At 56.3% G+C, this 16,066-nt stretch overlaps 5 protein-coding genes across 5 annotated transcripts; 2 read left to right on the forward strand and 3 right to left on the reverse strand.

Annotated features, from left to right (window-relative positions):
• Nucleotides 1-1,516: 1,516 nt before the first annotated feature.
• CGCS363_v003921 (uncharacterized protein) lies at nucleotides 1,517-2,545 on the forward strand (the record flags this gene model as incomplete). The annotated part of the gene is made up of 2 exons (XM_036635770.1): nucleotides 1,517-2,054; nucleotides 2,301-2,545. The coding sequence occupies 2 exons, from the start codon at nucleotides 1,517-1,519 to the stop codon at nucleotides 2,543-2,545; spliced, it is 783 nt and encodes a 260-aa protein (XP_036499543.1).
• A 434-nt stretch (nucleotides 2,546-2,979) lies between these two features.
• CGCS363_v003922 (uncharacterized protein) lies at nucleotides 2,980-4,456 on the reverse strand (the record flags this gene model as incomplete). The annotated part of the gene is made up of 2 exons (XM_036635771.1): nucleotides 2,980-3,804; nucleotides 3,863-4,456. 2 exons carry the CDS (start codon nucleotides 4,454-4,456, stop codon nucleotides 2,980-2,982), a joined length of 1,419 nt encoding a protein of 472 aa, XP_036499544.1.
• Nucleotides 4,457-6,333: 1,877 nt separating this feature from the next.
• Nucleotides 6,334-7,185, reverse strand: erd2 (ER lumen protein-retaining receptor; the record flags this gene model as incomplete). Its single annotated transcript, XM_036635772.1, has 4 exons — nucleotides 6,334-6,827; nucleotides 6,892-6,958; nucleotides 7,017-7,075; nucleotides 7,161-7,185. The coding sequence occupies 4 exons, from the start codon at nucleotides 7,183-7,185 to the stop codon at nucleotides 6,334-6,336; spliced, it is 645 nt and encodes a 214-aa protein (XP_036499545.1).
• A 1,138-nt stretch (nucleotides 7,186-8,323) lies between these two features.
• CGCS363_v003924 (Ubiquitin and WLM domain-containing metalloprotease) lies at nucleotides 8,324-9,364 on the forward strand (the record flags this gene model as incomplete). Its single annotated transcript, XM_036635773.1, has 1 exon — nucleotides 8,324-9,364. One exon carries the CDS (start codon nucleotides 8,324-8,326, stop codon nucleotides 9,362-9,364), a length of 1,041 nt encoding a protein of 346 aa, XP_036499538.1.
• Nucleotides 9,365-10,010: 646 nt separating this feature from the next.
• MNN4 lies at nucleotides 10,011-10,901 on the reverse strand (the record flags this gene model as incomplete). The annotated part of the gene is made up of 2 exons (XM_036635774.1): nucleotides 10,011-10,065; nucleotides 10,141-10,901. 2 exons carry the CDS (start codon nucleotides 10,899-10,901, stop codon nucleotides 10,011-10,013), a joined length of 816 nt encoding a protein of 271 aa, XP_036499539.1.
• Between the last annotated feature and the right edge of the window lie 5,165 nt (nucleotides 10,902-16,066).

A 16,066-nucleotide genomic window follows, 5' to 3' on the forward strand; every position in this document is an offset into this window, starting at 1 on the left:
GCCTTGCTCCCTCCCACTGTTAGTCTCGAGCAACGAGGAGTTGGACGCAAGTTAAGATGGCAACTGAACAGACGGGTTCCACGGTACAAGGGATGACATCAAGTCGATCGCGGGGCGGGCCATTCTTGACAGAAACTCCACTGCCGGCCTTGCATATTGATGGCAATGCGAGATTGCCGAGTAGATCGCAAGCCAGTAGTCATCCCATCGGCTTGAAAGTCTGACGTAGGAAGTGGCCGATTCTGTTCGGCTGCATGATATAGCTATATGCGCAAGCAACTCCATAATCGTCAGCATGAGAGGGCGAGAAGGTTCAAAGCTAGCGTTTCGCTCGAATTCCGACCTGTCATCCGGAGATCATACGTATATGAGACGACGATGCGCGCATATGGCTTTTTCTGCCCGTCGGCCGATCACTCGAGCAGATCTTGGAATAGCTTCAGACGCAGATGACACCAAGTGGCCTCCCAACACAGGCCAAGATCGACTGAGCAGGCCACACCATGGACCGGCCGTGTCGGTGGCACGTCGAGTTCATTATGCCCATTGACGACAAAGAAACAATCTCGAGAGCCCCGCACCTTATTCCGGTTGACATCCGACCGGGGAGGGTCGTATATGTAGGGCTGCTTCTTGGACCAGAACAAACCAATAGCGCGCGAGTGAGGACAAACGGAAGTGAAACCAGGCCCCTCGTTCTGGGTCTTAATCGCCTGGTTCCCAACCGGGACCTCCCGTAGTCGGAAGACTAGTCCCGGCAGTTGCAATCCTCATGTCTGTGTGAGCCTCGATAGCTTGGCGCGGCTGAAACTGTCATCCGCAACAGAATTGGGACGGAGGATGTAATGAGCGGAGGAAGTGGAGGGGGGAATTCAGGGAACTATACCAGCAGCAATATCACCAGTCATTACTCCCGAGGTGCCGAAGTGACAGGTCTCATGTATTTTCCGAGCGGAATCATGCATTGTTGCTGTCAGGCCGCACACTTGTTCTTATGCATCTTTCAGCGAGACCCTAGATCTTGTTAGCGGCGGTGGTGTTTGGGGCGAGTTAGTCTTGATCCGGAGGTGTGATTGATTGATTGATTAACAAGAGAGAAAAGGAGAGAGAGCTCGCGCCAGACCGTGGCCGGAGTGAGGCAGGGGACATTCCTTTCGATTTCAATTAGACCCCGCCGGCGCACGAACCTCAACTCGACCGAGACACTTGCTGCTCCTTGCAGTGTTTTGCTGTTCATTATGCTCGCTGCTCATTGCTCACTTCTCACATTGACACCACACGTCCACACGTTTTCTCCACCACGTTGCCTTTATTCACCTGAACTTTCTCTCTGGCTGGCTGGCTCTTTCCTTATCGAATTCTGAGAGTGGAAGTGGGCTTTATCGCGTTCGTTGATTTGCAGAATGTGATATCCGCAACTTAATTCTTGTTGTCTCACCGCGAATTGTCACCACCGCCAACAGGGATCACCACCCGGTCAATTAAAAGAAGACGCTTCACCACCAAATGCGACGCCATGACCGAGATGAAAATGCGCAGAAAGCGCGTCGCAGAGGATGACGAAGAAGACGAATTTTATCACAGTCCCCCTAACAAGAGAGGCCGCGCTGGATCGGCCGCCTTCAAATGGCTCTGGGCGCCATCACCACATCCAGATGAACCGCGACCGCAGGGTCTCTGGCCAGACACCGAGAGGTTATTTCGAAGCCAAAGCGACCACCGCGACTTCAACCTCCCGCGCTCCTTCTCGCTCCCGCCGGAGACTTCCTCAAGGCGCACCAGCAGGCGCCGGGGTGCCATCTCGGTGAACTCGTCGCCGCCGCCAAGCGAATTGGATCGCCATCTCGCCATGCAACTGCAACAGCAAATCGCCATCATACGGCTCAAGGCGGCATCCCGTGGTGCAGACGACGACGAGGTCGAGAGAATGCGACGTGAACTCGAGGACGTGCAGATCGACGCGGCCCTCCCCTCCATCCTGGGCATCTCCTTAGACTTTGACCGCAAACTCGACCTCGGGTCCAGTCGTTCGCCGCAAGGTTCAGAACAAAGAGGTAAAGTCACGAACACCCACCCCCCAAACCATCCTAACGGCGACGACGAGTCAAGACTCACTCACCCTCGCCCTCTTCTCACGTTTTCTTTCTTCTTCCTTGGCCATGTGCCTGTCTCAGCAGTTGAAGAGTGGGAAGCCGGGGGACCACCACCACCAACATGACTGGACCCATGAACCTCCCAAAACCCCTCCTCCCTGGCCGTCGATCAAACATGAGAGATCCCATCTAACACCCTGCACACAGAATCCAGTTCGTCGCCCGCCGGGTGTCTGTGGGATTCCAAGAAAGCCAAATCGGGCACCGGCGTCGTCGGCAGCTGTCGTGCAGCAGCACCAGCACCAGCAGACGACAAGAGGAACCTGCGACAGCACCAGCACCAGCAGGTCGGTACTGGGTGTGGTGCCGTCGTTCGTGGTGTAAGCGGTGGTTGCGGCGCCGGGGGAGAGGCTCCAGTAGCGGCGGGACTGTGGAGGAGGCCTCGGACTTGAGACCAAACTCTGCTTGCTGCATGCTCTGCCAAGCCTTTTTCTTCTCTTTTTTGACTTCCAAGACACGACACGCTTCCGAACAGACGGGGAGCAAGCACATGTAATTATTATTATTCGAGCACACAAGACAGCGATGGTTGGGGTTGGTTAATGCAGCAACGGGTTGTGATGTGATGGCATGTTGGAGGGCGGGGTCGTTGGGTGGCATGAATGTCAAAGGGTCATAATACATTTTGTATTATATTGAGCTGGTGGTGTTGATAACGGGTGCCATAAGGCCCCCTTGTAGAACAGTAATTAATAACATGAAGAGTAATAGTAGAACAAAAGAGTGAACGTTATTTTTGAGCGCATTAATCATAGGTAGTCGTCCAAAGGCGTTTTTTCCTCCTCCTCCTCCCCCTCCTCCCCCTCCTCTCGGCCTCCCTCCCTGTTCACTTGGGAGGCGGCGAATCTGACCTCCTGAATGGCCAGTCCGAACCCTTCTCCCCTGTCGGGCTGTCGACCAGGTCCCCAAACGGACTCACGGTCTGCGTCCGTCTCAACCAGCCCTTGCTACCCTCCACAAGTTCGCCTTCCTCGTCCACCTTGCTCAGCTTCTCGTTGTTGGTCGAAGCGAACGGGTTGGTGTTGGTGGCTGAAGCAAATGGCGGAGGAGGTCCTTGTGATCCCCCTGTTCCCGGTGGCTGCTCCTGTTGTTGCTCTCTATTTCGAGCTGGAGCCGGAGTGGGAGGCAGAGCCGTATTCGGCGGTCCGTCTCTCGACTTTGGCGGGAAGAGAGAGTACGGCGGTTGTTTCCTCGGCGACGGCGGCACCACTGGCTTTCGACTCGCCGACGGCTCTCGCTGTATCGTCTGCATCTGAGGTGCCGACTGACTGACGAACGTCGTCGTTCTCGAAAAATTTGGTGCCCCGTCGCCAAAGTCACTCACCGCGTACCCCATCCCGCCCGACCCCGTCGTCCGTGCCGTGTCTGGCCTCGTCGGTGATATAGAACGTTTTAAGTCTGGCGGGTAGCCGTTGTTGGCCGCTAATGCGTTTGTCGTCATGAGCGTGTTCTGTTTCGGGTAGCTGATTTCCCGTCGTAACTCCCTCTCCTTTGCCTCCTTGCGTTTGCCCCGGCGATAGCGTGTCCAGATGTAGAAGCCCAAGATTGTGAGAAGTGAAGAGCCGATGATCGCGCCCACAACTGCGAGTGCTGCTTGCGTGACGGAGACGGCTGCTCCCTGTGCCTGTGAGACTCTCAAGTTGGCGTCGTCCTGTTCATGTGTTAGTTGTGTAAGTGATGCAAAGTGTGAGTGAGTTGTAAAGACGTACCCTGGCAGCTTGGATCTGCTGTTGCGCTTGCTGCTGAGCACTCTGGATAGCAGCACTCGCGGAAGCTGTAGCAGATGCAATGGCCTGGGCAGCACTGATACTCGCGCTCGCCTGGATGCTCGCAATCTGCGACGCCAGCTGCTGGTTCGCACTGCTCGTCACAGACGCCAGATTTGCCGCAATGTCCCTGCTCGCACTCTCCCTCGCCTGTTGCTGCGCGTTGGCAATGCCCTCCCTCGCGCTTGCCTGTGCCTGTACTACGGCATTGTTCGCCGAGATGGACGCCCTCGTGGCGGCGTCGTTGGCCTGTCTTGCCTGTTCCTCTGCCTGTCGTTGTCTGTCTTGGGCCTGTCGTACCTGGTCGTTGGCTTGTTGAACAGCCTGTGCCGCCGACTGCGATGCCGAGGCGATGGCCTGCTGGGCGGACCGGGACGCCTGGTTGATCTGGTCGATAGGGTTGAAGCTATCTTGTCTCCCAAAGAGGGCGGCCGGCGTGGGTACTGCCAGCACGACGCGATCTTCGAGGGGTATGGGCTTGTTGATGTCCACCGACGCCGTTGGGGGCTCCATATCCCGCCTCCCCAAGAGGTCCATCATGATATGTCTTCCTGCTCCCCCTCGCCTCCGGTGAGGCTGTGCCGGTGACTGATGATCCCCCGCGTCGACCCATCGTGCCCACCGTCCTTTGGCCCCATCTGCCTTTGCTACCGCCGCTAACACGAAGCAGACCCAAGCAGATAGTAGTAGTATTCGTGGGAGGCAAGCCTTCACCATGATTTCATGTCGGATTATGTATGCCTCCTCTTTGCTGTAACCATATTATCCCTATTCTTCCACGGGTAATAAAACACACAAGACACAAAATATGTATAATTCCTAGATTCACGTCAACACAAGAAACGAACAAAAGGAAAGATGAAAACACAAAAAAAAGACCAATCCAAGAAAAGAGCCAAAGGTTCCGCGAAACGTCCCTAGTCGGCGGCCCTCGCCCATGTTATGGACCGCTTCGTCCTAATTGTCCCCCAGTCCCACGACTCTTGTCGCCGCCCTACGGCACCATTCCTCTTTGGTTTGACCCCATCATCCCTCCCCTTCCGTGCGGTTGACTCCGCTTCGATATCACGCCCGTCGCTATCCAGTCGGCTTCATTGGCAGAGGGACGGGGGCGGAGACGGACGGGGTTGGGCCAGACGCTGGTAACTGCCCGTTGCCCGGTTGGTTGCCTTTCGGACGCTCTCAAAGGAGTGGAGTTGAAGTGAAATGGTATCCTTTCCCATAGATCAGATTTGGGCCCGCCGCGAACCGTCCCATCTTCTCATTCGGTCAGACGCCCAGGCTCGAGTTGGTGGTTAATGCACAGATGGTTTCACAAGGGGCTTTGGAAACAGAAAGCTGACAGAAACGACAGAAAAGTTTATGCCTGCCGAACGGGAGTGGTTTGCTATACCCTCGCGGCATCAATATTCGGTTGCGTTCCGAGCTTGGTATTGTCTCAAAAGCCAAAGTTGGTCTGGATCCCTGGTCAGGTTGAGGCTCTTGAAGGAGGGGTGTTGCAATGGCGGGATTGCCCCTCTAACCAGCGTCGATCCTCTCGTGCTCCTGGTGTCGCATATCCCTGTCCGGCGTCACTTGACTCGGGCCCGGCGTGCGGGCAAGACCACGAAGGTCGGGGTAGCCGGAGGAACTCCAGGGGAACTGACAAGATTTCTGCAGAGTCTGTTCCTGAATCGCTCCTAACTCAAAAGAAGGGAGGTGTTCCTTCAGGGTCTGCTTCTTTTCCTTTCCCCCTCCCTCCTAGTTGGGAAATGACGACGAGAGACAAATACTGAGCAGGGACCGACCTCAGTCGGCGACCCAAAAACAAGATCAAGATTTTCGGAAGCCGGCGAACTAACCGAAAAAGAACGAGTCATCGCAGCACGCGGTAACCGCCCCATGGCGCGTGCGGGCGGCTGGCATACGATGAGGAGGGGGGGGAACGGCGGAAACGTTCTTGAGAAAGCGGGCTGAAGAGATTTAGAAACGTTCTTCACATTGACCATCTATATACCAGTGGTGTCCCGGCCTTTCTTCCTGTTCGTTCACGATCTCCGTCGATCTGTGAGAAGAAGAATCAGCCATCCAACCAACACCCAAAAACGTGGCGTGACTGACTGGCTGCGTGGCACGCCCCATGCAAAACTAACCATATCTCCCAACGCCTGTCATGCATCCATCCTGCACGGAGAGGATATCCCGTTCCTAGCACCTGGCCAACTTTTTGTATGTGTGTGCCTGAAATCCGATGTGTTGTGTTTGATGAGACTGGACGAAAAGAAATCAGGTCATGCCCAACACCGAGTCTCCGATGTTTCTCGGAGTATTTAGTGCAGCCCATGACTCTCCGCTCCGTCACGTCGCCCGTCGCGGAAGTTTCCACGCGAGGGTAACGCACGAAGAAAACTCTTTTAAGAGTAGGTAAAGAGACTTTAGACGGGCAGCTTGAACTTCTTGCCCTTCATCACCTTGGTGTAGTAAATCCAGAAGAAGTCAGAGTACAGGATGGTCTGGATAATGCCGGCGACGATGGCGATCCAGTCGACCTTGTGGTTCACCTCTGTGAAGTAACGGTAGATCCAGTTGGGGATGTACAGGGCACGGTAGATACCGAGAGCAGCGAGGTAGTGGGTAGTGATGGTCTCGGCCTCGCCAGTACGCTGGAGCATGAAGAGCTGGGGCAGGATGGCGACGGCCTCGAGCCAGATGGAGAAGGCCCAGAGGATCTCCCAGAAGGTGTAGTAGTAAGGGAAGACGATGGCCAGGGCGGCGGCGCCTCCAAGCAGGTACTGGACGCGGAACGTGTCTTGGTTGGGGTCGTTGGTGGGCTTGTAGGCGGTCGTCATCAGGTAGACGATGTAGCCTTGGGAGGTAATGAAGAGAATCTTGAAGACCAGGTTCCAAAGGCTGCTGGTTGAGAATAGATCTGTTGACGGAAGATGTCAGCTAAGTGAGGTCGGGCGGCAATAGGACGATGAGGGTCGACATACCAAGGTATCTGGTGATGTAAACCAAAAGGTAGAGGGCTTGTGATTTGAACGAAATACCGGAACAGCTCTGCCGAAGGATTAGATAAGGCTCGGGTGACGGCATTGTTGGCATCGCAAACACTCACGTTCAGCTGAACCATCTTGTGGAGGAGGATGCCAATACTGGCAAGGTGGGACAAGTCCCCTGGAAGCCGTGTTAGTCGACAGAGCCATCGCAAGACGGGGCAGACATGCTTCGGCACGCTGCGCAGGGTGAAGACTACACGTACCGAGAATACGGAAGAGGTTGAGCATCGTCGCGGCTTGGCGGGGGGCGGCGGGATCGGTCGCAGTGGACGGGAGACGGGAGCTTCAGTCGAGTCGGATCGGAGCTTAAAGCTGCCTCAACAGCGGGGATTGTGGTCAAGCAGGTGCAGCCTCGGAGCGGCGTAGACTCGCAGTGCGCGGATGGGTGGTGTTTGTTGTCGTCGTGGTCGTGGTGGTGACCGGTGTCGTCTGTCGTCGCGATTGATGAGTTGGCGTTGGCGTTGGCGTTGAGATGTGTCCAGGGAGGGAGCTTCAACTGTGTGCGGCAGAGCTGGCAGCTATTTTTTTGGGACCGTGGTTCCAGGAGGTCGAAAGGACACGAACGCGATTGCACGCTCATTGGAAGCTGGAACCGACAGGCCAAGCCACAACCCGGTAGGGCACCTCCCGTCTCTCGACCAGTGGCAGCGAAGCACTGACAGCGACGCCGCGTCCTGTTTGGCTGGCCGCTGGCTGTTTTACCTAAGGCAGGTCCCTGGTTTCGGCTTAGCTAATGGATTGTGAGACAGCTGCAGCCGTGTTGCAGCGCTGCAGGTGCTTGGAGGGTGCATTCCCGCCAGTTGCCGCTTCCGCGAGGATAGGTAGGTCCACTTCGCTAGGTATCTCCTGGTCACTTACCTCAGCAATCGAAGAACCAATGAGAGCCCGAGCCATGGCCTCGCGGAAGCAGTGACGCCGTCCCTGTTTCTCTCTGCTCCGTTGCCCGTCCTTGCTGAGGTAATCTCTCGGATTACCCGAAGCTTTCCCGGTGTCTTGGCTTCCGAAGAGAGCACTGACGGGAAAGAAGAACCCTTCGTGCCTTCGGACCCACCCCTAAGTCCAGCCCGAAGGCCCGGAGTCCACCTGCCAGCGAGTGACGTATTACAAAGCTGCCTGAATGACAAACACTGCGAATACGCTCCAGACGGCCTCACCGGTGACCGTCTGCGTTTGCGCCTGCGCCCCAACGCCGCCTTCGTGCACATTCTACGCAGTCATCTCGTTTGTATATATCCCTAGCGCATCTCTCAATCCTCGGACCTTGTCGCATCTACCCACAGCATCATCACATACTTGCATATACACCGATCTACGCGGTAGCGCCTCTCAAACACCACAGCTCCAAGAAACCACGAACCCACCCACCATGGCCGAACCCCATCGCGACGAGTCCGACTTCGACGACTCCGCCGACGAAGCCATCACAATCACCCTCACCCACCGCAACACCCCGCACACCTTCAAGTTCCCCAGCGACGGCACTATCACCCACCTCTCCGAAGATGTCGAAGACGCTCTCTCCATCCCCGCCTCCAACCAAAAGTTCATCGTCCCGAAGCTCGGCCTGCTGAAGCCCCCGTTCAAGGACCCCGACATGTCCCTCGCCGACCTGCAAGGCAAGAAGATCATGCTCATGGGCGTCGAGGCGAAGGAGGTCGCCTCCCTGCAGGCCGCGTCCGAGTTCGCCGCACGCCGCAACGCCGCCCGCAGCGCCGCGCGGAGGGCGAATCGCCCGTCGCGGAGGCGGGACCAGGCGCGGTCGCAGGCGCACAGCACGTATACCTTCCTGTCCGTCAGGCCGCTGGCGGGGCTGCCGAACCCGGAGCGGTCGCTGGCGCTGCTGGAGAAGCTGAAGGAGGACCCGGGGATCCGCGCCTCGATGGTGAAGCACAAGTTCAGCGTCGGCCTGCTGACGGAGATGGAGCCGCTATCAAACACGCAGTCGAGCCACGAGGGCACGACGAGGCTGCTGGGGCTGAACCGGAACCAGGGAGAAGTCATCGAGTTGCGTCTGAGGACAGACGCGCATGACGGATACAGGGACTACAAGACGATTCGAAAGACGCTGTGCCATGAGTTGGCGCACAATGTTCACGGCCCCCACGACAGGAACTTCTGGGACCTGTGCCACCAGATCGAGCGCGAGGTTGACGCCGCGGACTGGAAGCACGGCGGGCAGACCGTCGGGCAATCATCATCCTATTATGCGGCTGGAGAGGACGAGGAGGAAGGTTTCGAGGACCACGGGGGCTGGGAAGGGGGCGACTTTGTTGTCGGCGGAAGCGCCGCTGACAACAAGGGCTTGAGCCGACGGGAGATTCTAGCCAGAGCCGCAGAGGAACGCCTGAAAAAGATGAATATGGAAAGGAGGGATGGCGGAAAGCCGGATTCAGGAGCATCACCTTGAGTTCTACTTTTGGTCATGGTCTGCATTTACACACATTAGCCTAGGTTGTTTTGGTCGTCGGGTTTGGGCATTGCGATGGCGTTGGTAAATATTATGTATGATGTCGCTGTACTGGCTGGCTTGGGGCTTCCATAGCGAGGAAAGATAATCTCAGCACGATCCAACACGAAATCTCAAAAGCGTTTGTCAAATGTTCAATTCGAGGTCCTTGGCACCTCGGTATCTTTGGGTATCTAGTGTGCACATGCGACTCCTCTAGTGGCTTTGCGGATGGTTCCATTTCATATGGCAACCAGCCCGCGCGCCATATCTACCCAATGGGCGATGCTCATCGTAGCGATACTCTCCATCTTCATGATGTGACAAAAGGAAGAGAAAAAAAAGGGAGGTAATGCCCGAGTGTCCTCCCTGTCAAAAATCCCTGACCCTGGAACACCTTAATCTCATGCCATGCCATACCATGTCCGGAACGCCACCAATGCATGTAAGCGTGCAAAACGCAAAATGCTGCCGTTAAAAAAAAATATTCCCATGTGCTTTTGTGGAAAAAAGACAAGTCGCGGCCATCGCTTGTGCTGATCCAAATCCAATACGATCCTTACTTTGACCACTCGAGATCATCCGCAAGGTCTTCCGCCGTCGCCTTCTAGGAGGACTGCTGCACCTTGAGCCACTCCTTCTGTTCAGGTTCCCACCTGTGTCTGCAAGTAATTGTTAGTCGCGGCACATAAGAAGCTTAAATAGGCGGACGGAATTCCGCGCTGATCTTGACTTACCCTTGCCATTCAGTAGTGACCAGACTCTTGGTACCGTACTCCTCGGAGAGGATGCGCTCGAAGCTGTAGGGAATGATGGCGGGAACACCCTCGAATTCAGTCTCGCGCATGGGGAAGAGATCGGTGGTGCGGTAGCGGTGGTAGTTCTTGCAGCTCCAGACGCCGGGCATGCCAGAGGGATCGCGCTCAGCCAAACCGGTGATGTCGACAAAAGCACCGTTGGCCATGTTGATCCAGCGGGCGTCGATGATGTTCTGGCCGTCGCCACGGTCCTTGTCGGTGCCGTGGGGGTTGACGTCAAGCAGGTAGCGGTCCTTCTGGGGGTTGCCCTCGGCGTCGGTCCACTCGTACTCGTGCTCGGTACGGTTCATGTTCTGGCCAAGCCAGTAGAGAGTTGCAGTAGAGACCTGAACATCGAGATCGTAGTCCCAGGGCATGATCTTACCATTCCACCACCAGCCGAGCAGGGTGCCGTGGGCGAGCCATGTCTCGATGTTGAGCTTCTTGGTGATGGTGAGGTAAGAGCGGATGAGGTTGCGCAGGACGACGCGGTGCTCGTCGTAGGGGACAGCCTCGGTGAAGTAGCGGATGTCGTAGTGGCCCAGCTCCTCGCCGCAGCAGGGTTCGTGGAAGTACTTGGTGTCTGCGCGCTTAGCGACGACTGGCGGTGATGCTGCGTTGGGTGATTGTTGTGAGGGCGCCGCGGCGACTGTGGCAGTAAGACCCAATAGGGCGATGGGGAGGGCGAAGCTGAAGCGCATCGTGGCGGCTGTGAAAATGTATTGCTCTGGTGAGTGGTCAAGTTGCTGAGCAAATTGTCGACCTCGTGAACGGGTGATTAAGAAAAAGAGTTGCCAATCCAAGAAACAGGAAAGACGGTTTGTTGGATTTTTGGGTCTGTTCGAATTTTGGGTGGGAGGGTTCGCAGTGCCAAGAAGTCGTCGAGTGGATAGGAGACGATGAAGGTAGGAGGCAGGTCCAAAGCCAAGACAGAAGGAGGGCGGTTCCAAAGGCGACTGATAACCAAACTTGCCGAGGGGTATCACTGCGCAGTAATAACTGAAAAGCACGGGAGGTTGTTTGTAGTAGACGCGGTCTCGGTGTTGTGGGTATCGTAAGGCCGGTGAGGTGAGGTGAGGTAAGGCGATATAAGTTGTTGATGTGAGTGGGCGGTTCGGTGTAAGCGTCGACAGCGGGAGCGGAGGCGGTGATTGCCGTGGAATGATAGGAAAGACGAGATGGAGATGGAGATGGAGGAGGACCCTGATGTGGAGGATGTCCAGACGATGTCAAGTCCAGGCTTTCAGGAAACTGGGACGTTGAAGTAGGTGAATGCCAAGAAGTAGTAGAGGCAGAAGGAGGAACCGGAGTGGACATGTGTGAAGCGCGGGCAGGGCGAGGCAGAGACTGATATGTAAATGTGGGATGGGATGGCGAGGAGGAGTACATGGAGTACTTCGTAAGTGAGTGAGTGAGTGAGGCCAAGGCCAGTCCCCAACTCCACGTCCAGGGCAGTCTCCAGCTCCTCCCGACGTGGACGTGGACGTGGACGTGGACTCCCGTCCCAATGGGGGTGGAGAGGGATTCGCCGAGAGGTGTGTCTGCAGCGAGGGACGGGAGAGAGGCGTTTTCTGGGGAGGAGGCGTTGGGCTGTTGCACGTCGTGGGTGTTGCCGCATCATCCTGCCTTAGCGTCCACCGTTCCTTCCTTTGCCTCTGCTTCCCGAGGCCCGCCTTCTTACAGAGGTAACCTACGGATACCTTACCTATCCGTACGCAGTAGATGCATACCTTACGGATACCCAGCAGGTAGTTCTTGACTTGTTGCGACCCTGTTTGCCTTGCCAAGATCTGGGCCGTCTTTTTTTGATCCATTCTTTCCGAAGACTCGTTCCTTTTTTCTCTGCATCTTGAACACCCAGGCCAGACAGTGAATGGCACTTTTTCCAACATTGGATCCTTCACACACATACAAAGACCCCTTCTCCAAAGAAACGTTGTCTGCCAAACAAGACGAGACGGCCAGGACAAGACATCGGACTGAACAGCCCAGACATCGGACCAAGGTACGCAACAAGACAAGGGCAGGGCGGAACAGGGAGTCTCCCGCCGCCAGATAAACTGTGGTACGTACTCGCGCCTACGTACCACCGTCACCAGCCCCGACAGATGGATACCTCCATTCGTAATAAGGGTCAGTGTCATTCAGTCCGCAGCAATAAGGTAGAGAGAGTAAAGTAGTCTATTCGTGGTGACTGGTGAGGGCACCGCTGCTGTGGTGCCACCCGTGTCCCCAATGTCCCCAATGTCCCCAATGTCCCCAATGTCCCCAGTGTCACTCCTCGTCAGACGTCCTCCCACATTCCTTGGCTTGCACCAGTAGGGGAGGAAGGGAAAAAATCGACTCCAACGTCTGCGCGTATGTGCCATGATTAGTGGCATACGTAATCCCGCGCAGGAAAAGGAGGCCCTAGTCTTTGAGCCTTGAACCAGCGCACGGGAGCCAGTGACAAGCCGCGCTTTCGACTGCAAAAGGTGACGAGTCTCCAGCGGAGGGTGGATAAACACCCATTTACGGAACATAGAGTTAATTAAAAGAGGCGACCAAAAAAGAAGCTTGGGGCTGGACTGGCCGGGCCTCGGAGGGGCGGGATGGAGACGGCAGATTTTGATATTCCTGTGGCTCACAGTTGACTGTCATGGACCCGAGTCACCTCACTGCCCTCAGTCAAGGTTGAGAAGGACAAGAGGTTCGATAGGTGCTAGATGATCGCGTGAGGTCGCAGGGTTCCCGCCTACAGCGCTCGGAAAGGCCCCTTTCATCCACTGAACAGCCACTGGACAGTCGCACTTGCAGACGGCAGGCTGGACAGGGGAGGGGGATTACATAGTACAAGGTGGACGGGGCCAGGGGGGAGGGTGTCGTGGTCGTGTGCTCTCCTTCCTTGGTGTTTCTTGGTCCCGGTCGCCGCATAAGCCGCTAGCGGTCTTGGCAGCATAAGGAGTGGCTCCGGCGTCAGCACCGACCTAAGAGACACCTTGCACTTAACCGATACACAATACCTCACCTTGCCTTATCAAGTACATGCATGTCTCCCGAGAGGCGCTCACTATCGTGCCGATCTTCCCATGCACCGCCGTTGTCTCTGGCTACCCGAACCCTCTTAGCCTAAGCTCTGGTGCCGTTAGACTGGCCATCATGTCTGTCCCAATAATAACATAGAATCATCTGATATATCAGCTGTTGCTGCGTTGTGTGCGCAGGCGCAGAGATGCAGATGCTGAAGCGTTATGTATAGCCGTACAAATAAACTCTCAATCAGCCGCAGTCAGCGGAAGACTCTTCAGACGAGAGAAGCAATACGCGGGAGAGATGGCCCATAGGTATGCGTCATCACAGAATATGCATCAATCCGGTCCCGGACTTTGCGGTGCTCCCGATATCGAAATTGGCAGGAGAGCACCCGACCTGCCTCCCGAGGGTCAAGGTCAAGGTCAAGGTCAAGCACGACCACCACACCACCACGGTCCACGGCCATGGATTGGCGTCAACGTCACAATGGAACCAACCCTTCCCCCCAATGGAAGTTCCATTCTCACAGCCGGCCCCCATCAAATGGAAGCTGCCCCTGTCGCCTACCTCCGAGCCAATCTGGGCGTAATCAACAGAAATTCGCTCCTGCGACCGACAAGATATCGATGACGGGCGCATTTTCCATGCCCAGCGAATGGGACATCGACCGTCGACCGTCGACCGTCGACCGTCCATCGTCCGCTGGCGACTGTCGCGTGCCCGTCATCTCATTTGCAGCCATCATCCATGATCCCGACCCATTCCATCTCATTTAGCAGCGCAGCGAACAACTTGTTCAAGGTTGACAGCGAAGATCACTCCCAAGGATTGCATATCTGCTTAACGGGATAAGATATGATACGTACGCGGGGAGAGACAAAGACTGCGAGAAGGCGGCTACAGCTACGGCTACGGCTACGGCTATGGTGCCGGTCTGCCAGCGCCAGCTCGACGCCATTTCCCAGAAATTGGCAAACTGGCACGGCCTTGGGAAAGCGAATCCGCCCGCTTGGCACGTTTGGCGCTGCCTTCACAACTCCAGCCATTGTGCCTCCGGGCCAATGAGCCGAGTCCCTGCGCCGGGGCCTCATCTTAGCCATCCTCGGCGTCGCTTGCTGGCAGAATCCCGTCGCCAGGCTGACCATACCGAACGGATTCAACCTCCCCAACATCACCGATATATGCAAACTCCGTTCCGCCGCTTGGCCTTCTGTCATCCTCGGACTCTGCCCATGGAACACCTATGCGCAAGAGGCCACCACAGACAAGAAACCGTACGCACAGCACAGAGTCTTGCAATACGAGCCGCTCGTCATCTTGCATCTCTCCCGTCAGCCACCTCGTGAATCGCGAAATTTCATCCCATGCTGTAACATCCGAACGCAGCGTGTGTGTCTTCGTACGCCCATCCGAGAGACTCGCAGGCGACCCTCCGTACTTCCCAGGGAACATCCCCCTTTGGCGATCAGCGGGCGGCTCTGCAGCTCTGCAACGTCTGGAAATGGGCGCCCGAGACAGGAGGTGGCCGCTGACGAACCGCACCACTTGATTGAATCGTCCCAAGTCGAGAGAGCCAGAACAGCCAGCCAGCGCCTGATGGAAGTTTGGAACGGAATTGGGATGGCCAGCAGCAGCAAAACCAAACCCAAAACCCCGGCACAGCTGCTTCCCAGCATTCTCAGCGTCAGCCTCCATTTCGTGCCATTGGCCGTTGGCTGCTGCACAGTCCCACAGAGACGCGTGGCCCTGCTCCCTTACCCCCTGCACCCCTTATCCTTCTTTGGGACAACGGCTGTCTGGCCCCAGGTCGGCGCACGTCCGATGCAATCTTGTCTCTTCTTTTTCTGCCCTTCTGCCCATCACTCCTCTCTGTTTGATGCATAACTCGACACTCCTCAGATTGACTTTCCACCAGGTACCTGTGGCGCGACACAGCGCTTCCGCTCCGCCCGCCCATCGTCCGCCTCCGGGGTAGCGCTCCCTGTCGGAGCTTTCAGCATGGAGGAAGGCTGTGCCACAGTGCTCTCTGGGCTGCTTCGGTGGCCCTCAAGCTGCCTTCCAGGGCTTGAGCTACCGCCTCTGTGACGCTCTCCCAGCACTCCTAGTCGCTAGGCCCACGGCAACATGGCATCTCTGGCGGCTAGCAGCAGACGCATTCGTGGCACATGGTTTCAGGTCCTAATGTCACTGTTCGGTACTCGTCACTGGCCACGCAACTGAAGGAAGTCGGCACCGCTACGCTGCAAGCTAGCTGCAGCAATTCAGATCTAGCAATGCCACCAGCGAGCACGGAGGGAGAGAGAGCTGGGAAAGGCTATCCGATGTCTGCATCTCAACATGGCAACCTCTCGCATGTTCGGCACCGAACCGGCGGATTGGTAACAACACCGCGGTGATGACATGACGGGGGCAACCAACTGAAAAGCTGCAGCCTGCTGGGCAACCTTTCCACCCCGCTCACCGCACCTTATCGACATGATCGCCTTGTCGCATGTTGGCCTTCCTTTCGCGAAGAAAGGCTGGGGAAACAGTGTGGTTGGCGGCTGGAGATTGGCATTGTCTTGGCTTCTTGCCGCTCTCCCGGCTCAAGTCGTGCATCGACTCTGATGTTCGGATACAGCCATAACGACTGATGCATACTGACCGTCGGGCGTAAAGTGGAATGTCTCAACGACCGTCGCGGAATCCTTCGAGATGCAGTCATTTCTGGCCAAGAATGCTCCATACTGTCTTTGGCTGGCCCATGGCTTTCGAGGTTTGGATCCGAACAGGGCCAATGGCAGCGGTTAAACCACGGCCAGCAAAAGACGACTTTATTGTCTTCTGCAAGCATCCATTTAGGACTGTGATATCT

The sequence above is a fragment of the Colletotrichum siamense genome (assembly GCF_013390195.1).
Source record: "Colletotrichum siamense strain Cg363 chromosome Unknown KSG_Cg363_contig02, whole genome shotgun sequence".
In the NCBI taxonomy this organism is placed as follows: Eukaryota; Fungi; Ascomycota; class Sordariomycetes; order Glomerellales; family Glomerellaceae; genus Colletotrichum; species Colletotrichum siamense.